Source organism: Erpetoichthys calabaricus, chromosome 15 (assembly GCF_900747795.2).
Source record: "Erpetoichthys calabaricus chromosome 15, fErpCal1.3, whole genome shotgun sequence".
In the NCBI taxonomy this organism is placed as follows: domain Eukaryota; kingdom Metazoa; phylum Chordata; class Cladistia; order Polypteriformes; family Polypteridae; genus Erpetoichthys; species Erpetoichthys calabaricus.
This window is the reverse complement of record NC_041408.2, coordinates 74,536,286-74,559,371: the sequence shown is the minus strand read 5'-3', so window position 1 is coordinate 74,559,371 and position 23,086 is coordinate 74,536,286. Positions and strand designations below refer to the sequence as shown.

Sequence of the window (23,086 nt, the reverse complement as noted above, 5' to 3'; positions counted from 1 at the left end):
GGAAGACATTACCATACTCATGCATGATTGTGTGACTGCATGGAGACGAATTACTGCAGATGGCACAATGATACGTGAGAAAATTGTGAGCAAAATATCGTATGGAATACATAAGAAGTTTGAAACAGAAGAGGAGACCATTCAGCTCATGCGTCGCCCGTTTGCTTAGCTAATAGCTACACTGTCACCATATCTCATTCGGATTCTTCTTAAAGGTCATCCAGGTTTCTTCTCAACTCCATGTTTTGGTTGCTTGTTTCAGATTCCCACAACTGAAGAAGTGCTTCCTACCTTCACTCCTGAATGCCCTTCATTCTGGTGGTGTCCTCAAGTACCTTATTCACCATCAAGTTGACTTCATCAAAGCCTTTGAGAATCTGGAAGACGTGGATTAGGACCCTACGCAGTCTCCTCTGTTTGAGACTAAACAGGTTTACTCATCAGAGTCTGTCAGAGTACGACTTGTCCTTAAGTCCCAGGATGCTCCTGGTTGCTCTCCTCTGCACAGCTTCAAGTGCTGTTATGTCTTTTTTGTAGCGTGGTGACCAGAACTGCAGACAGGACTCCAGATGTGCTCTCACTAGTGCATTATGGTGTCTGACCATAACATCAGCTTATTGATGTTAAATGGTCATTACTAGGGATGTCCCAAGGACCGATTTTTTCGGTACCAACTCGATCGATGGTACAGAGGAAGTCATTACTGTACTCATGCATGATTGTGTGACTGCATGGATACGAATTACTGCAGACAGCACAATGATACATGAGAAAATCATGACTAAAACTTCATATGGAAACTGCTCACAGCAAACATAACAAGTTTGAAACAGAAGAGGAGGTCATACAGCCCATGTGTCGCCCGTTTACTTAGCTGATAGATCCACTGTCCCCAAATCTCATTCAGATTCTTCTTAAACACTCTCAGGGTCTCTGCTTCAATTACAAGTGTCAGTAGTTTGAGTTTCTCGCAACTCTTTCGATAAAGATGTGCTTCCTGGCTTCAGTCGTAGACGCACTCCCCCTTAATTTCCACTGAAGTCCTCGAGTGCGTGATTCACCCTTAAGATGACTGAATGTTGCTGCATCTCCCTTATCAACGCCTTAGAGAATTTTGAAGACCTGCATTGGGTCCCCACATTAGTCTCAAGCTGAGGAGACTAAACAGGTTTAATACTCCACGTCTGTCAGAGTAGGACATGTCCTGAAGTCCTGGGATGTTCCTGGTTGCTCTCCTCTGCTATGTCTTTCATGTAGCGTGGTGACCAGAACTGCACACAGGACTCCAGATGCGGTATCACTAGTGCATTATATCTTCTGATCTCAATGTCCCTTGATTTATATTCTGTAGTTTTTACAATATAACTTATCATTTGCTTCTGCACATTGCTTAGATGATGAGAAGGTTGGGTCAACATAAACCCCTAAATCCTTTATAGAGGTTGCTTTCTGTAGCTCAGTGTCTCCAATCTTAAAGGTTCCTTTTGCCCACATGGAGCACTTTGCCCTTTTCTCCATTAACCTACGTTGTCTAAGAGTTCTCCCAGCTCTGAAGCTTGTCCAGGTCTTCTTCAGTTGCCTCCACATTGTCTGCTGTTCCTCCAATTTAAGTGTCATTAGCAAATCTCACAAGTTCACTATTAACATCAATCAGAAAAGGTAACGGTCCAAGGACAGACCCCCGAGGGCTCCACTGATGACTCCACTCCATTCACCCCTTATCTGTACTCTTTGTGTCCCACCGGTTAATGAACTTGAGATCCAGTTTTGTAGGTTGATGCCTTACAGTTTGTAATAATAATAATAATACATTTTATTTATAGTTTGTAGTTCTACAATTAATATTCAGGGTGGGCCGTTTCCTTTTAATGCCACAAAACTCTTTGGCTCTGCTGTCCCGTTCTCAAATGAAACATTAGGACTTGGTGTATCCATTCCTATTAGCAGTGCCACGACTTTTAGATCACCATGGATGTTCTAGTTGTAGTTGTATTGTGTATGTCTAATTATAATATGAGAAGTGTTCTTGTAATAATCCGACAACGTTCTCAACATGACAAGCCTAGTGTGATTAAGCCTAGACTGGCCTTCCTAGACTGGCTGCAACCACAGACTTTATACATTAGAAGTCACGCAAACCGTAAGGGGATTTCCATCCTCGTTGGTTTCTTTTTCAGATGAAATAAACACATAAGAAGGAAGTGTTTCAAGACTTGTTTACGGCTACCATCCACCCCCCAGCTTCTGGATGGCACACTCTTCTCAAGTCTGCCTTGCTGCTCCTGTCGGCTCCTCTCCGGTTTTCCATTTCCTGGATAAGAAGGTCTTGTGGAATGGCTGCCCCCTTGTGGACTTTGTGTGAATCTTCAGAGAAGCAAACGTTGAAGTAAACCCATTTGTGACTACGAAGACAGGAGGCTCTCACCCAGGTGGCTTAGACACTTGCACTGTGCGTCCAGGCAGACCTGCTCATGACGGTGAATTCTTGAATTATTATTATTACTCTTCTGTGTTAAGGCACTTGCTGGTGGCACAGCTGCAATAACGTATGGGCACAATGGGCACTGGCCGGGGCCCACGATGTTTCTAATAGCTATGTGTGTTTCTGTTTTGCTTTCTAAACGGGGGACCCAGCACACTATTTTGCTATGATGGGGCTATGATGCTGTTAAGATGGCCCTGGCTGGGGGGTGCCACACATTCTCTGGTAGCAGTTCAGTTATGATGTTAATTTTAGGATTGGCGTCAGACGCCCAGAACTAAACCCAGGTGTCTGGAACTGTAAAGCAAATGTGCTCTCCATTCTTATTCCATTTTTTATTTTTTTGGAAAGTCCATCCCATCATATCCAATATGCATTTGTGTGCCAGAAACATGGATACTGAATGTTTCAAGGAACTGGGATTGAAATCAAGGCCGAACTTTATACAGGAGATCAGACCAAATTTAAATCTACAGCACCACCTACTGGTGACTTTAGTGAACTGCCATTCAGATCTGCTAACGGGACAGCTTTTGTATCTGAGATAAGTTGAGAGCTTATACAGCAGAAATGAAGTGTTACAGCCTAACCAACATGGCCAACCTACAAACTCTGACAACTGGCAGGTCTGAAACAAACCTCTCAGTCACACATTAGTCAGCCACCACATGAAAGTCACCTGCCTAATACTGAGTAGGTCCCCCTCGTGCCACCAAAACAGAGGCATGGACTCCTCGAGACCTCTGAAGGTGTCCTGTGGTATCAGGCACCAAGATGTTAGCAGCAGATCCTTCAAGTCCTGCAAAGCCACCATGGATCAGATGTGTTTTCCCAGCTCATCCCACAAATACTTGATTGGATTAAGATATGAGGAATTTGGAGGCCAAGTCAACACCATGAATTCTTGGTCATGTTCCTCACACCAGTGTGACAGCCACATTATCCTGCTGAAAGAGGCTACTGCCCTCAACAAATGCCATTGCCATGATAGGCTGTACGTGGTCTGCAACTGTCTTTAGATAGGTGGTCCGTGTCAAAGTAACATCCACAAGAATGTCAGGACCCAAGGTTTCCCATTAGTACATTGACCAGAGCATCACACTGCCTCCATCAGCTTGCCTCCTTCCCACAAGACATCCTGCTGCCATCTCTTCTCCAGGTAAAACGATGCACATGCACCTTCTGTCCATGTGATTCATCAGACCTTCTTCTACTGGTTCATCGTCCTATAATGCCCATTATAGGTGCTTTCACCGGTGGACAGGGGTTAGCGTGGGCATTCTAACCAGTCTATGGCTACACAGCAAGCTGCAATGTACTGTGTGTCCTGACACATTTCTCTCATGGCCAACATCATGTTTCTTTAGCAATTATTGCTACAGTGGCTCTTCTGTGGGATTGGACCAGATGGGCTAGCCTTCACTCCCCACCCACATCAATGAGATTTGTGCACCCATGACCCTGTTGGCGGTTCACCAGTTGTCCTTCCTTAGACCACCTTTGGTAGGTCCTAACCACTGCATTCTGTGAACGCCCCACAAGACCTGCCATTTTAGAGATACTCTGACCCAGTGGTCTAGCCGCCATCAGAGTCTCCCCCTTGTCAAAGTTGCTCAGATCCTTACGCTTGCCCGCTTTTCCTACTGTACTTCCAACACATCACCTTCTAGAACTGCCTGTGCACTTGCAGTCCCACCTCTCGACAGGTGCCCCTGTAACGAGATAATCGATGTGATTCACTTCACCTGTCACTGGTCTGAATGGCATGGCTAATCGGTGAACAGTTAAAGCAAAAACTGGACAACTCTTAACGACTCTCCAGATGAGAGACTGCGATAGTCTAGATGAACTAAATGGCTTCCTGTTGTTTCTTATATTCTTCTACTCTTTCTATGTCTCTTTTCATTGCTTCTAGGATGGAGATCATTACTGCCTTCCAGGTGTCATGGAGCTCCAGTCTCTGGGGTGTGCAGCCTGCAAGTGGTTCCCCAGTTCAGACCTGGGGGACCCCCCCCCCCCATGGCTGTTATTTTTTATTCCCCACCATTACCTCATGCTTACTTTTCGTTATTCTCTTTGTTTAGTGTTTTCTGGACTACGAGATTCATAATTATTTGTATTTGTTATTGAATCCTAAAATGCTTGCATTTCTTTTGCCATTTTCTCCTGACTTTGTACTTTTCTGTGGAGTTTTCTCCCTCATCCCTTGATGGTGATGTTGGTTGGAATGAAAACCTGAAACCATGGAGGTCCACACCCCTGGGACTAAACTAAAACAGCCCCTGAATTAGAGCATAAGGCCCAAGGTTCCCAGTTCAGTGTCCACCATGGCCTCACAATGGGACCCTCCTTAGTATCCTCAGGCTGCACATAACCAATCAGGACTCCTTGTGGCACCTCAAAACTAGACCAGTATGAGCAGGTATGGGTGTGAGCCATGAGAGACTGGCACCCAGTCAGGGTTGGCATCTGCCTTGTGCCAGAGTTGACACCGGCTCTCTGAACTGGGTAATGGGGACAGAAAATGGCTGAAAGAAAGCAAACATTCTACTGTGTCTGTCACACACCTTGGCCTAGTCTTCACTACGAATCCAAACACGAGTGTACATATGCAGCCCCCAAGCAGTGGCGTAGCTCGGAGGGGGCGGTCCACCCCAGGCAGCACATCATTGGGGGCGGCATTATTGGCCAAAAGGCTCAGTACAATTCATGTGTAAGCAGCAGGGTTCAGAAAAATTTCACCCATGAATAAAAAAAAAGTACAATTCTCAGATTTTTATCCACAAATACTTCAAAAATCATTTTCAGACTGTCCTTATGTGACGGCATCAGACACAGCAGTTGAAATTTATGAGAGGCAATAACAAAACTAAACATAAAAATTACACCGATAATAATATCTTTCTAGGAAGATAAACAACTAATTTACAATTTATAATTTCGTTTCGTTATCAATCCGAATGCGTTCTTGCTCTGCACAGAAAACATCCCCACCTATCACTTGTACACTACACTGGTTCTGGTTTTCACAGCGTAATTATAATAAACTAATAATTAAAACACAGCTTATCAGTGCGTCTGTACTATATTCTTGTCTAGTTGATGCTTATAAATAATTATATGTGAAAAATTATTGCTGTTTCTCTATATATGAATAACTCTATACAAAATGTATCTCTATACATCATTTTAATTTTCTATTTAAATAGGTTAACATATTTAGATTTGTTGAAGCCCCGCCCCGACCTGAGCTACGCCGCTGCCCCTCAGGGGTTTTCACTTTTTGTTGTTATACAACATTGCTGCACTTATCTTGTGTTTTATATTTGTAAATAATTTAGACCGATTGCAGAGATCTGTTTTCAGTGTGACATTAAAAAGTCGTATTTCTGTTGATCAGTGTCACAAAATCCAAATGAAATCCTCTGTGACTCAATGTTGCAGAAACTTACAGACTTGAAGGCAGCCGGTGGGGACTCTCAACTCGTTTTCTTTGGCATCATTAGAACAATCTGGACGAGAACAGGCAGTTCGGCCCAACAAAGCTCGTCAGTCCTACTCACTCGATTCTTTTAAAATAATATCAAGTCGAGGTTTGAAACTCCCTACAGTCCTGCTGTCTACCACACTACTTGGTCGCTTATTCCAAGTGTCTATTGTTCTCTGTGTAAAGAAAAACTTCCTAATGGTTGTGTGAAATTTCCCCTTCACAAGTTTCCAACTGTGTCCCCGTGTTCTTGATGAACTCATTTTAAAGTCACAGTCTCAATCCACTGGACTAATTCCCTTCATAATTTTAAACCCTTCATTAGTGTCACCTCTTAATCTTCTTTAGCTTAAACTGTATAGGCTCAGCTCTTTTAATTTGTCTTCATAACTCATCCCATGTAGCCCTGGTATCAGCCTAGTCGCTCTTCTCTGGAACTTTTCTAGCTCTGCTATGTCCGTTTTGTAGCCTGGAGACCCAAACTGCACCCAGGATTCCAGATGAGGCCTCACCAGTGCATTATAAAGCTTGAGCAGAGCCTCCTTGGACTTGTACTCCACACATCAGGGCGCTATATAACCTCACATTCTGTTAGCCTTCTTAAAGGCTTTTGGACTTTGGAAGAAAATGATGATTTGTTTTGATTTGTCTCCTAGCGCCATCTTGTGGATGGACTTGAAATTGCAATGCCTCATCACGCAAGCTGTCATGTGACTGGCACTGTCACTTGAACAAAGCATGTTGCTATTCGCTACTTTATCTCTGTCTGTTACAACAAAAAGGAGGCACCCCCTTGTGCTTGGATCCTAACAGGAGAAAAGGGCACTTGGGCCAAAAAAGGCAAAGGAGCAGGGGTTTGTGCCACTGGCCCAGCTGATCAGTTCTCTGTATATGAAATTTTCCACTAAGTTTTGTATTTGTTATTTTATCATTCCTTCGGTTTTGAAATGCTATGTCAAATCCCATTGGTTTGCTGAATTTTCAGTAAATACAGTGCATCCGGAAAGTATTCACAGCACATCACTTTTTGTTATGTTACAGCCTTATTCCAAAATGGATTAAATTCATTTTTTTCCTCAGAATTCTACACACAACACCCCATAATGACAACGTGAAAAAAGTTTACTTGAGGTTTTTGCAAATTTATTAAAAATAAAAAAATTGAGAAAGCACATGTACATAAGTATTCACAGCCTTTGCCGTGAAGCTCAAAATTGAGCTCAGGTGCATCCTGTTTCCCCTGATCATCCTTGAGATGTTTCTGCAGCTTCATTGGAGTCCACCTGTGGTAAATTCAGTTGGTTGGACATGATTTGGAAAGGCACACACCTGTCTATATAAGGTCCCACAGTTGACAGTTCATGTCAGAGCACAAACCAAGCATGAAGTCAAAGGAACTGTCTGTAGACCTCCGAGACAGGATTGTCTCGAGGCACAAATCTGGGGAAGGTTACAAAAAAATTTCTGCTGCTTTGAAGATCCCAATGAGCACAGTGGCCTCCATCATCCATAAGTGGAAGAAGTTCGAAACCACCAGGACTCTTCCTAGAGCTGGCTGGCCATTTAAACTGAGCGAATTGGGGAGAAGGGCCTTAGTCAGGGAGGTGACCAAGAAACCGATGGTCACTCTGTCAGAGCTCCAGAGGTCCTCTGTGGAAAGAGGAGAACCTTCCAGAAGAACAACCATCTCTGCAGCAATCCACCAATCAGGCCTGCATGGTAGAGTGGCCAGACGGAAGCCACTCCTTAGTAAAAGGCACATGGCAGCCCGCCTGGAGTTTGCCAAAAGGCACCTGAAGGACTCTCAGACCATGAGAAAGAAAATTCTCTGGTCTGATGAGACAAAGATTGAACTCTTTGGTGTGAATGCCAGGCGTCACGTTTGGAGGAAACCAGGTACCGCTCATCACCAGGCCAATACTATCACTACAGTGAAGCATGGTGGTGGCAGCATCATGCTGTGGGGATGTTTTTCAGCGGCAGGGACTGGGAGACTAGTCAGGATAAAGGGAAAGATGACTGCAGCAATGTACAGAGACATCCTGGATGAAAACCTGCTCCAGAGCGCTCTTGACCTCAGACTGGGGCGACGGTTCATCTTTCAGCAGGACAACGACCCTAAGCACACAGCCAAGATATCAAAGGAGTGGCTTCAGGACAACTCTGTGAATGTCCTTGAGTGGCCCAGCCAGAGCCCAGACTTGAATCCGATTGAACATCTCTGGAGAGATCTTAAAATGGCTGTGCACCGACGCTTCCCATCCAACCTGATGGAGCTTGAGAGGTGCTGCAAAGAGGAATGGGCGAAACTGGCCAAGGATAGGTGTGCCAAGCTTGTGGCATCATATTCAAAAAGACTTGAGGCTGGAATTGCTGCCAAAGGTGCATCGACAAAGTATTGAGCAAAGGCTGTGAATACTTATGAACATGGGATTTCTCAGCTTTTTTATTTTTAATAAATTTGCAAAAATCTCAAGTAAACTTTTTTCACGTTGTCATTATGGGGTGTTGTGTGTAGAATTCTGAGGAAAAAAATGAATTTAATCCATTTCGGAATAAGGCTGTAACATAACAAAAGGTGGAAAAAGTGATGCGCTGTGAATACTTTCCGGATGCACTGTAAATGAGGTGGTGTTACAGTGTATGTGTAACCTGATTGGTGGTAGTCATTAGGCAGTTAACAGAACCTTATGTTATTTAATTGAGTATTTTCAATGAACACCAAGTGATGGTTTCTTATTTTGAGGGATTATTTCTATCATAGCAAAACAAACAGAACTAGCAAAGTTTTTCAAAATGCCTTGTTTACATGAAACGGAACGCCTGGGCAGAAATGAGACACAGAATATTCAACAGTGTGCGGCTGAGAAAATGACAGGAGCAAACATTTCTATCGAGACTTCATCTGACGAGACTCCCAAAAGACAAGCAACCATCAATAGATTTGTTGGCCATCAACGAACCAGCCACTCAACCTAATTTGCAATCATTTCTGACAACTGCAACAAGGGCTCGATGTTTCACCGCAGAATGGTATGAACAATGCAGATGGATCCAATACACCATAGCAGAAGATGCAGTGTTCTGCAAAAGAACAGCGTTTGATTGCCTTGATGATTTTTTGCTCAACTCTTGCTGGGTCCTAATAATTCAGTTATGTGAACATACCACAGTATGAATAGATGTATTTTTAACAGGGCCCTTATATACAGTATCCTACTAAAAACGACAATATCCATTTGTACACTGGCCCACCCTAAAATCTATTCCTGGCTAAGCCCCTGATTCACATCTTTTCTTTAAGAAGTTATAATCATTTGTAATAAACTTATGTGGAATTTAAAACAGCCATGCATACGACAGTGACTCCACAGACACCTACAGCTCCCAGCGGCACAGCACTCCTTAGCTTTCAGTTTGTTACTGGGCCGCAAATATTTGTACAGCAAAACATTTGAAGCTGGCAGAGGCCCACAGAGCTACACCTGCTTCATTAGCATGGAAAGGAAATCCTGCTTCAAATCCTCTCTGTGTGCTTTGCTGTGTGCTCCGTTCAACACGAACTACCCGCAGATTAGTAGCAGTCCAGCTGTTCACGCTTCACTAAAGATGAGAACACGTGCTGCCCCGATCTATTATGATCATTTATTTCAGCCATCTTTTAACATGCAATATTCAATCTATGGATAGAATTAAAGATTGTGATATTTAGAGCACCTTTGCATTTTTTAAACTGTTAAGCTTCAAATGCATACAAACCAGAAAGTTTAATAAAAGGAGTGCAGCCACCATCATCTTTCACCTGTGTCCGTCTCTGAGGTGACTCCGGCTGCTTTGGATGAAGATCCAACAACAACAACAACAACATTTATTTATATAGCACATTTTCATACAAAAAGTAGCTCAAAGTGCTTTACATAGTGAAGAAAAGAAGAATAAAAGACAAATAAGATCCAGGCAACAACTCCAGAATACAAGCCAATACAGGTCAGGTTGGGGAGTATGCACTGGTACAGCACATTGCCGCACCCATCATACGACGAAACAGCTCGGGATAGAGGTTGGCAGCACCCCAGGTAGACATGCGGTCCCCCAGAATTGACCGTCTATCTGTTGCAGCCAATGTGTAACATGGATGTCATCTTGGCCTGGTCCAACCAGATCACCCTCAGGGAATTGTGCGCCTCATGGCTGTAGTGTCATTACTGACGCTCCTCACAATGCTGGTAATGTGCCTCATTCAGGAATCCATGAGCACAAAGTCAAACCTACGGTACCCAAGGATTCTCATAAGAGACACAGTACCAAAGGAGTCCAGTCTTCGACTCAGGTCACTGGATAGCGTCCATGTCTCAAAACCATATAACAAGACCGGAAGCACCAGGACACTAAAGTCTTGGACCTTCGTCCTTCTGCAGAGATATCGGGAGCACCACAAACGTTTGAGAGTGTTAGTGTGGCTATGAATTCTGCAGCACTTGTTACATATGTGGGCATCACACTGGCACACTAGCTTACACTGCATGACTGGGGTCCTTGTGATGGACTGGTGCCCTGTCCAGGACTGCTTCCTACATTTCATCCAGTGTTGCCAAGATATGGTTAGGCCCTTGAGGACCTTAAAATGGATTTAACACTGCTCAAAAATGTTACTTTATGTATGCCGTTATAAGCAGCAAAATAAACTAAATACTTAACCATAAAGTGCTTTTATTTCTATTAGCAGGGTGTCAGAGAGTGTGCCATTAATGAAAGGAACAAGTCAAGTCAAGTTGTGGAGCATGCACTGGTACAGCGTGTTGCCGCACCCACCACACAACGAAACAAGTCGGGATCCCAGTTGGCAACCTCCCAGGCAGACACACAGTCCAGTCCCACCCTCCGGAAATGACCCTCTATCTGCCGCAGCCAGGTGTTACGTGGGCGACCCCTTGGCCTGGTCCAGCCACTTGGGTCCCCAACAATGAGGATCCTACAAGCTGGATCACCCTCAGGGAAATGCACCACATGGCCGTAATGCCGTAACGGGCGCTCCCTCACAGTGCAGGTAATGTGCCTCATTCGGGACTCCATGAGCAACCAAACTCATTCGACACAAAGTCAAACCAACGGTACCCAAGGATTTTCCCGAGAGACACAGTACCAAAGGAGTCCAGTCTTCGTCTCAGGTCACTGGATAGCGTCCATGTCTCACAACCATATAGCAAGACAGGAACCACCAGGACTCTAAAGACTTGGACCTTCGTCCTTTTGCACAGATATCAGGAGCGCCACACACCCCTTTCCAGCGACCTCATGACCCCCCATGCTCTCCCAATCCGTCTACTGACTTCATAGGAAGAGTCACCAGAGACATGAATGTCACTGCCACGGTAAGTAAACCTCTCGACAAGGCTAATTGTTCTGATGTTCTTATATGAGGGACGTTCAAAATGTTTCCGCACTTTTATATTTTCATTGGAAACAGTGAAGGCGAGAGGAGTACTAACTGGGCATTAAAATGTTAGTATGATGCTGGGAAAATTGCATCGCAGACGATGGTGACTATGTAGAAAAGTGATGTCATATTTTTTCTTAATTCTTAATAGAGTTTTTGAACGTGCCTCGTAATTAAAATTACAACACAAAAGGAATAGGACACTCTCCTCAAACAGATACACTGCTGATGGCTGTGCCTTAGAGGTCATTAATTATACATTTCATGGAATTTATCCCTTGATAATTTTTGGAAACGATGGGAAAGAAATGTTTCAATTAAAATTTAAGAAAACAAATGGAATTCAGCCATTTGCAACATGCATTCTATTTCATTATGTGATTACCAGGTCATGATTCGGCTGATATTTGTCCATTACTCATATAATTCTCTCGTCTCAAACTGTGAGCGTCGTCATCAAGTGCCTGCATCACTAAGTCAAATGTTTTGGGAATATCCTACAATTAAACCATTATGAGCAAAAAAAAACTCTGCATACGTCTGAGGAATCCCTGGATTGAAAGTCAATCCTAACATTTTAACCGGCGTACCTCGAGTAATGCCAGGTGGGATGAAAGTGTGCTTTGAAAAATCAAAAATCACTTCTAATATCCTGCACCACACTACTTGCCTGAACTTTGATTTTGCCCATCTGCAAGAATCCCAAGCCTCCACCCTCTACATCTCATGTTGTACAGTATATTATCTCAAATTGGAAACATTTGAATTGTCTTTTGCAAGGATCGGGTCGGACTTTTGTCCGAATTTGGCAGGAATTCCTGAATGTAATTGGTATAATGGGCACACTAAGCCCGTGCTGAACTCTTTTCATTTTCATTACTGAAGAATCACTTGTGAACTTTTACTGCTGCACTACTGTAGGTCTGCGATGGATGCCCTGTCCAGAGTTTGTCCCCCTGCCTTGTGCCCTATGCTAGCTGGGACAGTCTCCAGCCCCAAAGCCCGCACCTCAACCCCCCCGTGACCCTGGTCTGGATGAAGTGGGTTACAAAATGACACAACTGTTGAAGGTGTCCTGACTGGGTGCATCACGGTGTGGTTTGGTAACCTGACTTGTTCTGGGAAGTGTGGCTGGAGCCTCCCCACTCGCTCTGCCCTCTTCGGGGTCAGCATCAGCCCCCCAGGCCGTAAGGTCACTGAACTCCCAGTAAGCCGATCCTACTGCCCTGCACTGTGTGGTTTATGTGCAATTGTACTGAACTGTACTTTTTAACTCTTATCTTACTTACTCTATTTATTTGATTATGCTGTTTATTCATTCATTTATTTTTCTTCTGCTACTCTTATTTATTTACTGTATTTATTAAAAAACTGTGGCACAAGAATTTCACTTTGCTCTCACAGTCTATGCGATGATAAAGATCTCTAATCTCTAATCTGATCTCCAAATCAGGCCCCTCTGAGTTGGGTGGGACTTGAGTGCTGAACTTGGTTTTACGGATTAGAAATTTTGATCAAACTCGCTATGTTCTTTTTTTTATATGATTGTGTTTTGTTATTTCATTTTGTTCCTTAAATGAATGAATTAATTTTAAAAAAATCTGCAAAAAAAAGGGTGCAATGAGAAGTCAAGCAAACTAACTAAAAAGATTACAATATGCAGGCTTTCGAGACAACTCAGGCAAAATGAAAGATGACATTGTGCTTGACTTCTCATGGCATCCATAATGGCTAACAGGGTACGACACTCTATACTGCCACAATAAAACTGGAGAAAAAAAATCTGTAGAGGACACTTTGTCTCAAGTTAACTTTCAAATCAGATGTTCAAACGTGATGGTCAATTTGTTTCCATGTTTAGTGGGAATTCTAGCAGGATAAAAAATACACGCAGGGTCACTTTAGGCGTCATTTGCTGGGAATTAAGCAGCTGCCTTGGTGGTTTACAGCTCAGTTCCTTAACCAAGAAGCCACAACTGTCCTCCTAAGCAAAGTTTATTTTATAGAATGATTTCTCATTGTGACCACAAACCTCGAGAACTTTACTCATATTGTGCCATTGTTTGTGACACTGGCAGGTGACAGCTGGCAAACCGAGTCACCAGTGAGGAGCCTGGCGCTGAGTCGAGAACTTTGGGGTTTACAGTGGGAAGGAAGCGTCAGCTGCTGAAGACTCGCGTCATAACTGTTGTGATTTCAGTTCTAGCTTGTTTCTTCTTTACAAATAACACGCTCAACAACTGTGTCCATCTACATCTACAGTTGAAGCAAAGTGATTTAGTAATATGTGTGAGCCATTCACGGGAGGTGCAGAATTGAGGTTAATAGTTCAACGCTTGATGCCCTTTGGTGACAGGACGCTGTAGAATTAAATAACACATTTCATGTAAACGGCTTTTTACTCTGGTGTGTGTATCCTTGAAAAGCGGCACAAGTTCAGTGGACGGGGGATTTCTTTAAGAAATAAGCACTTTGGAAGATAGATAGATAGATAGATAGATAGATAGGAAAGGCACTATATGATAGATAGATAGATAGATAGATAGATAGATAGATAGATAGATAAGAAAGGCACTATATGATAGATAGACAGATAGATAGATAAAAAGGCACTATATGATAGATAGACAGATAGATAGATAAAAAGGCACTATATGATAGATAGATAGATAGATAGATAAATAGATAGATAGATAGATAGATAGATAGATAGATAGATAGATAGATAGATAGGAAAGGCACTATATGATAGATAGATAGATAGATAGATAGATAGATAGATAGATAGATAGATAGATACTTTATTATAGATAGATAGATAGATAGATAGGAAAGGCACTATATGATAGATAGATAGATAGATAGATAGATAGATAAGAAAGGCACTATATGATAGATAGACAGATAGATAGATAAAAAGGCACTATATGATAGATAGACAGATAGATAGATAAAAAGGCACTATATGATAGATAGACAGATAGATAAAAAGGCACTATATGATAGATAGATAGATAGATAGATAGATAGATAGATAGATAGATAGATAGATAGATAGGAAATGCACTATATGATAGATAGATAGATAGATAGATAGATAGATAGATAGATAGATAGATAGATAGATAGATAGACAGATAGATAGATAGATAGATAGATAGATAGGAAAGGCACTATATGATAGATAGATAGATAGATAGATAGATAGATAGATAGATAGATAGATAGATAGATAGATAGATAGATAGATAGATAGGAAAGGCACGATATGATAGATAGATCTGTGGGAACCTTCCAGGGGTATCCCAATCACCTGTCCAGACCACCCAGACTGAGTCTTCTCCATCCAGACAAGCTGCGGTAGACGGGCTGACGAGGTTGCTCAGCGCAGTGGCACAGATGCAGCAGTTTTTAGAGGACGCTGTAGCTGACCGAGACGTAGAGTGGAGACAGCAGCAGCAGCAGCCGCCTGTCAGTCACACAATGACCGAAAAAGCGCACATTCTACCAGCCCACCTTCACGCCATCGGTAAGTCTTTGCTTTTTTCTTGCGTTGCGCGTTTAACGACAGGTGATTTAAAAACATTACAAGGCAATTGAAAGAACGTACCTGCAGTTCCGCTCGTATCTGATCAGTCGGCGTTTCTCCCAAGCAGGTTGTTCTTCCACGAGTGCTCTAAATTTACATTTATTTATGTGGCCGACGCTTTAATCCAAAGTGACTTACAACATTTGAGGTACAATTGGTTACATTTATTTTGCTTTCACAAATGGAGCACTGGCGGCTGAAGTGACTTGCTCAGGGTCGCACAATGTCAGTGGTGGGATTTGGACCCACAAGCTCAGGGTCTGAAGTCCAAAGCCTTAACCACTGCGCCAAACTACCTTTAAATACCTGACTTTTTACGACATGTTGCATGTTGATTAACGCAAAAGCAAATACTGTAACAATTTCACCGTAAGTGACGTGACAATTAAAACCCAATAAAACAAAGCTTTGCAGGGTGGATGCCACACACGCCGTGCCTTGAGGTAATGCTCCAGTTTTTTACTTTATGTAAATAAATTAATTTGCATAAGATTTTCAATTTAGGTTTCAGCCTTCATTATAAAACATCCATATTCGCAAAAGGACTCTAGCTACAAAATAAGCTTGAATCCTCTCCTTTGCACGGCAGATCCAAAGCCAGGCTCCTACCCGAGGCTCGCCGGTGGGCTCTAGCAGCGGTCATCATGAGCTCCTGTGCTGTTGCGTCCGGGAGGGGGGCTCATGCCTCCGATCTTTTTGTCCATCATATACAATAAAGGCCCTGATCAAGTAACATCATTATATGGATGTACGCGAAACCCCAATGGGGGACCCCCAAGTAATCCCACCTCCTCACGAGTATTCCGTTTTATATAGACTGAAAAAGGCATGTTAGATTGAAATCAATTAAAAATATGTACATCGATTGCACATAAAAAAGTTGTTTTAACCAAAACTGATTTAACTATTCATAATATACTTAATCTATGCTGAAACAACGTAATATTTTTTATGTAAAATGAATTATTTTATTTAATTTTCAGTTAAATTATATTATAGTAAACCAACAGGGCTCATGTCAATAAAGCAGTTATGTGGCTTTATCTAATTTAGAAGGTCTTAATTTATAGCCGTTTTTATAACCGGTCTTTTTACAGTTTATGGGAATGGTTTGCATATATGCAGGTGTATCTCATTTAATTAGTACTCAAATAACACGATATCACCTACACTACTGATACACTGTCAATATAACAACACCGGCAGTTAAAATACAGGAAACCGTTTCTGTTCAAAGAATTCTGTTCTATGGAAAGCAAAGAAAAAAATGCTTTTGAAATGAAGGGTGCTCAAGAAATTTGCCAGTATGTCAAAAAAAACTATAATAAATCAGCTTTCACAACTACACAAACTCACAACATTTGGAAAAACTCAATTTACTAAAAGTCTTTAACTTTCTTTCCAATTGTACAAAGGTGTGGCGATCCCCCTGGACCACAATGCAACAAAAGGGGCGGGTCTTAATGCAAAATATAGGATAGTCACGTGCATAAAACTTTTTCATCTTTTGTTAAATCAGCTAAATTCATCCGTTTGTTTCAACATGATTTTAATTGTATTAAAAGGACTTCTAAGAGAATTATACCAATGTAACTAGAAAATAAACAATATTAGAACACATAATTATTTAAAATTACTAGGGGGCTTCGCTCGCCAACCCCGTGCGGGCGCTAAGCGCTAGCCTCTTTGCGGATCTGCCGCTCGCTTATGGGGAAGCTAATGTACAATTTAAACAGTGTTACTTTCATGGGAATTTATACATAAGCATAATAGACCTAACTATTTTACATTACAGCGAGTAATTAAACATAGTAAAAAATTGTAAAACGTAATAAATTCAAAGAAAATTATGGTTTCATGTTGCGTTAGAGGTGTTCGTTGCGTTATACGTTTACGTGAAATTAACACGCAAATACCTTTTAAACTTACACTTTTACTGTAAATCTTCAGTAAAAACAATATTTTGAATGAACTTTTCGTCAATATCGCATTGAATTTGGATTCCTTGTTTGGACTTACATCGTGACAACGCAAAGTATAACTGCCCGTGAGTGAACATCGTTTCTTTCTCTCTAACAAATAAACCGACTTTTCGAATGTTTGTCCCTGTGATTTGTTCATTGTCATAGCAAAAGCTATTCTAACAGTAAACGTTTTAATACGAATGGCATAACAAGATCTCATTTGGTGTCTAATGTTATCAGCAGAAGAGGTACTACATTACCTTTCTTGTCGCCTGTTGAAATTTTACATGTGAGAATTGTTCGACCAATTTTGAATACATCTAATCTTGTCCTATTTCATAGACCATCACTCATACATAAATAACGCAAAAGCATTACGATACATCCTTCTTTTAACAGTAATTCGGCTGGTGGAAGACTGGACGGTGTTCATGGTTGTAGATATCCATCCATCCTTCCATTATCCAACCCGCTATATCCTAACTACAGGGTCACGGGGGTCTGCTGAAGCCAATCCCAGCCAACACAGGGCGCAAGGCAGGAAACAAACTCCGGACAGGGAGCCAGCCCACCGCAGATATCACATAATATGACTTGGATTTGTTTGTGTTGTATTCAATAGGAGTTTTCCCACCATCTGCGGTGGGCTGGCGCCCTGCCCGGGGTTTGTTTCCTGCCTTGCGCCCTGTGTTGGCTGGGATTGGCTCCAGCAGACCCCCGTGACCCTGTAGTTAGGATATAGCAGGTTGGATAATGGATGGATGGGTTTTCCCACCAGACCAACCAATGAGTTCTTGTATGATGTGGGCCCTGGGTCACTTGTGGTCCCTGGCCACTTCCATTTGTTACGTCCTTACAACAGGAATGCCTTATTGGAGAGAATGTGATGCATTACGAAGTGCGCCATGACTGAGAGTTTATGTAGAAACTCTCCACCCACCTCCCTCCAAATGTATTGCTTCAAAATGATTGCAACTTCATGAAACAGATTATTGCTTTGATGCTGTTAACGGCATGGCACATGTGGGAGGAGGATATAAATGTGTTGCGGTGCAAAGTGCAGGGCTCCATCTTCACCGATAACTCTCCAAAGTCCAAATGAACAACAAATCCAAAAGATGGTGTCAGTGCTTGTGGTCAACCAATCAGCACAATTCATTGCCCGAGCCCCACCCACAATAGTTCCTGGTAAAATGAAAAGTACTCTCCCTTGAGTAAGAGCTAAAAAAGTCCCAGGAACTATAAATGACTGAAGTTCCTACAGTGGGAATGCTACAAAAGTTCCTAAAAATGCTCTGGTTCCTCAAAGAAGTTCCTGTGGTGGGAAAGCACCATTTGTCTCATTTCTATGGAACTCTCACTAGTCAGTAAATTTTAATCAAGTAATGTAACAAACTAAGTACATAAAAATACATTTTCAAAAGTGCACCATATTGAGCTATGATGCAGCAATGATAATAATGTCATATTACATTTTGGTTATGCGTTAGATATTAATTCATCTGTAGTGTTATTCGCCCTCTCTGCTCCTTTCTTTCAAATAAATTATTTTTAAATTATAACCGTCTCTTCTCACTGTATGCCCGTGGATGCTTTCTTACTCCGTCCGTTTTTGAGTCCCCGTTATTTCATATTCCATAATTTATGTACAACGTTACATCACACATCCAACTCACTCTCCTGCTTCCCACCTTGTTCACACCAGTATGCCCAGTCCTCATTCACGACAGCAATACCAATACTGACTTACCAAAAAAAAAAAAACTGATATCCGCGACACCTTTAACGTCTCAACTCCTGCTAGGCGCTCTCACCTTTCATATTTACGAAAGGAATCTGTAATACAGTATATGCAAATCGCACATGCTAAAACCCATTACATTACATAAATAAGTGTAAATATCATAGTTATTTCTTTTCCTGCTCGTAAAATGCCTCCCAGTAGTGACTGACAAGACTTCCCCAAAAACGAAGCATCCCCGACAGGCAGAAAGTCCGAGTGCGCGCGCATTCCATTCGCCAGCTCCACGTTCTCCGCGAATCTCAGCGCGCCAGATTCCCGAAATTGCCTACGTGATTACGTGCGCGCTCTCGAATTCCGTACTTACGGAATATTGTGCGCAATCTTAGATATTATTCCTTCTGTTCAATGTAATTCTACTAGGCTGCTGCCTTCAGAACTGAAGATTCTTTACACTTAAAGAGAATATCAAATCCACAGAGGCAAGGTGGATTCGGGCGGCGTCGGTGACGCGCACTAGCGAGCACTTCCTGTTGTCGCCGCTGGGTCAGCTGACACAATAAAGTTTAGCTCTCCCATTCGAAGCGATTGACACCTCGTTTGTCTATGCGCCTTCTACAGCCGGTACACCACGATGTATAGTGGATCAGACAGCGACACGGATGACAACGAGTACCCGTTGCTCCGCGGCAAGCCTTTTCTGAAAGTCACTAAAGGTAAGCGTCTCTTGTGTGCTGATTTTAATGGGTGGAATGCATAGCTGACACATTGGGAAGAGCACCAGGTTCTTGGTGTTCAAGTCCAATCCGGGCACGGTTTCTTTGTCACATTCAAAATATGTAAAGAAGGTACATTGAGTGTCATCTGTAAGTTCGTATTTGACTAACAAACGGACGCGCCCTCCGTTGTCCCTGCTGTCACAGGTTGTCACAGATAGTCTCTGAAACTGCGCAAATGCCTGGAATAAGCAGATAAAACAGGTCTTGATATTTACTTAAGGTACAGGGAAAAAAGTAAAATATTTTCTCATTCAGTCAAAAAATTAAAGTTCCTTGAAAAAGCCCGGTAAACGCTGCGGCTGGTTGTTAATTGGTGACTATAATCGGGGTGTAGGTATTAATGTGGCTGTGTGCCTCAGGCGGAGCTAGTGACCCATTCAGGTTGGTTCCTACTGTCTGCCCATTCAGTTTGAATCTGGACTCCTATAAGTGGATTCAAAAATTGTTGGAGAGGTTGCAGGTTTGACAACAACAAACCTTTACATATTTTACAACTGTTTGAAAAAATGCCCACCCATTTGTTTTCTATATGCTCTTGAACGTCACCCTATTTATCAGATTCACAAATCTTGTCAGTGCCATCATTAACTCTGCTTTCCTCTCATCTTGATCTGTGTCAGAAATGACAAACATTCAGCAGAGTATTGTCTACTTAAAGCTTTTACAACCTTTCTACGTTTAACCCTTATATGGTACATGCATTTTACAAATGATAAGAGACTGTTTGGTATGCCAACCTTGTTCGATTACCTAATAGCTTAAGCATCCTAAAATACAGATATTTATATAAGCCTTAAGTGTGTCTGCTTCAATTCGGCTTGGTACTTTGTTGTAGATTACTCCACTCCACTCCACTCATTCACCATGCATCTTTTCATACTTGCACCAGAAATGTTTTCCTTGAGGTAGTGGGTCTCCTTTCATAGTCAAAGTGGCAGACAAGGCCCAGGACTTCTTGAAAACACACTTTATACTCATACCTGCTAGAATGAATCAGTCTACCTTACCTTCTCTGATCAGTACCATGCAAGAAGATGAACTTCCCCAATTTCTTCAGAACCACTCTGTACCTCATATCAGAGTTTAATTTTGCTACATTAACATCCAACATTCTCTCACACACTTTCACAAAAGGTAACAAAAATAACCCAGTAGAAGATTTCAATTTTACTGACGTTCTGATAAATAAAAAAAAAAAAAATGACTGAAATGAAAAACAAAATTCATAAATACAGGAAAAGGCAGTATTTGTTATTATCTATTATGAGCAGCAACTGAATGAAAAGCAAACATTCTGAAAGACTGACATGGTTTATTTCTTACTAGCCAACCCGCGGCGTAGCATACACCGCATAATTATTTATTGATGGGTGAACACTTCCTGAAAGACACAGTTGTCCAAGTGGGGTGGGTTTGAGGATACGACTGCGAGTGAATGAAATGATGGAACTCTGGAGAGAGCATCATACAATTGTCCATGACTCAAAACTGGCTCTGTCTTGCGTCTTGCCTGCCATGGTCGGCTGCTTTAGTGAATTATATATGTAGATAGAAGATTATACCATAGAATGCACAGCATAATAGTAAACTAAATGTAAGAACATTGAATAACACTGAGAAAACCTTGAACAACAGAGAAAAATTTACACTGCAAGAGTTCGCGCTATAGTGCTACGAACTGCTCGGTAAAAACGCTTTTTTAATGAGTTTTAAGCACAGGGAAAAAAATGAACATTTGAAAAATCCGTAATTTAATAAACCAGCAAGAAAAGTAACATTGCAACAATGCACGCTACGAACCGATCGCTGTAAACAGAAGTGAAAACAAAATCAAGCCCGGTGCATTCTTTAACTGCCTTCCTACCTTATGCGTCCAGCTCTCTCTCTCGCGCCTGTGTGTGTGTGTGTCCCTCTCTCTCATGTGCCTGTGTGTGTGTGTGTCTGTCTGTCTCTCTCTCTCACGTGCCTGTGTGTGTCGCTCTCTCTCTCTAAGAAGAAGCATGTTTGTCGCGATTGCGAATCGCTGTATGCAGCATGTAAAACAGTTTGCGATGGCGGACACGGTCGTGCATCGTAACCGAAAGGAATAATGAAAAGTCAACGTGGCTCAGAGGTGTATGTGGACTGTAGCAGAGACGAAAGCGATTGAGGCGGTGTTTGGTGAGTTGTTGTGTCCGGGCACATGAGCACATATCCCGTGGTTGTCTTCCGGCAGTGTGAATGCCTTGAGAGACAGGGTGGATGTGGCCCGGGGAATAAGGACAGTTTGTGAGTTAGCAGCTGCTATGGTTTTACACTCCAGTACATTGCGGTGAATGCTGGTAACAGTCAGACAGGCGGGCAGGCGTTCTCGTCCCATGCTCTTAGAGTTGGTGGGCGTGGCTCTGTGAGTTGTCGTCGTATCCCATGGTCTTAGAGTTGGTGGGCGGGTCTCTGAGTTTGTGGGCGTGGCTATGTCGTGCGTATCCCATGGTTGTCTTGCGTGCCCTGTCGGCTTAGTGAATTATATATATAGATTCTAATTCCTCTACTGCTCCCCTCCCATCTGCATCTCTAATTTTATATCTTGTGCCACAGGCTGACTGCTTTGATGCAAATCTTTATTACAAAGCACTTATCATAAAGGTTCGCACGCACAGGAGTGCCACAAAAGTGAGCAACACCATAGCGCAATGGCGATTGAAGGTGATAGAGCACATTCAGAGGTACTAAACTCATTTGCCTGTCATAATATTGTAAAGTGCCACATTAGAAGATATGTCACAGGACTTGGCAGATAAGACAAAAAATGAAACGCTCTCATGAATCTGCACGTTAAAGTGAGAGGCGCCTGTGGTTTTTTAATTTTTTTAAATTTCTTTTTCATAATTTGAATACCTGAGTATTCCACTGGCTTGAGTGACTTGAGAATTAAATTGGGTTTATTACTGACATGTGAGCTTGTCAAATTACATTATTATATTTTGATAAAAGTGTGTTTTGAAACTCTTTGGATCTCATGACTAGACAGACAGAACCTTTATAGTAGGCAACAACAAACCTTTTAGCCCCCTTTGCTGCTTCACTTCAGCCCACAAAGCCAGAAATGTTTGGCACCCCAGTTTAATATACTTTTTCCCCAAACTCATTGTTGGAGTATCACTATGATGCTGTTTTTTCCTCATCCAACCATATTCTGATTATAAAAATCAATACCTGCCTTTAATGACCAATTTTTGTTACTAGTTGCCTCTTTAGTTTCATTCTGCAATCTCAAGCAGTTTGCAGTATGCAGCCATTTTAAGCTCATCTCCTTGGGTAGGTGCTAGAAGGTTTTATTCACTTAAACTGCACGTCTCAGGTGTCATTTCTTCACAGCGGCTTTCAGGTTGTTGAATTTTCATCGGTAGTCCTCTTATAAAGCTTGTCCTCTTTCTGGCCTAGTGTGTTTTATGACAATGCTTGCCGTGAATTGTGTGGCATTCTACTGCATGTAATACACTCCAACTTGTTAATGCCGATAAAAAATATGCAACTTTTCTGTTGTTTTGTGTGATGGGAACTATGGTGGCATTAACTATGCTGTTTCACCCCATAAAATGCTCTTGGACTTTTAAAGGTTGTGGTC

The 23,086-nt window shown here is 42.1% G+C and overlaps 2 protein-coding genes across 2 annotated transcripts in view; both read left to right on the top strand.

Moving 5' to 3' along the window:
- Nucleotides 1-23,086, top strand: part of LOC127525979 (uncharacterized) — a 340,677-nt gene that overhangs the window by 113,332 nt on the left and 204,259 nt on the right. The window lies entirely within an intron of this gene.
- The window catches only part of slc17a5 (solute carrier family 17 member 5), a 52,103-nt gene continuing 48,070 nt past the window's right edge, over nucleotides 19,054-23,086 (top strand). Inside the window, exon 1 of the mRNA XM_028820481.2 lies at nucleotides 19,054-19,416. Within this exon, the coding sequence (XP_028676314.1) occupies nucleotides 19,335-19,416 (82 nt within the window). The 5' untranslated portion in view covers nucleotides 19,054-19,334. The remainder of the gene's footprint in view (nucleotides 19,417-23,086) is intronic.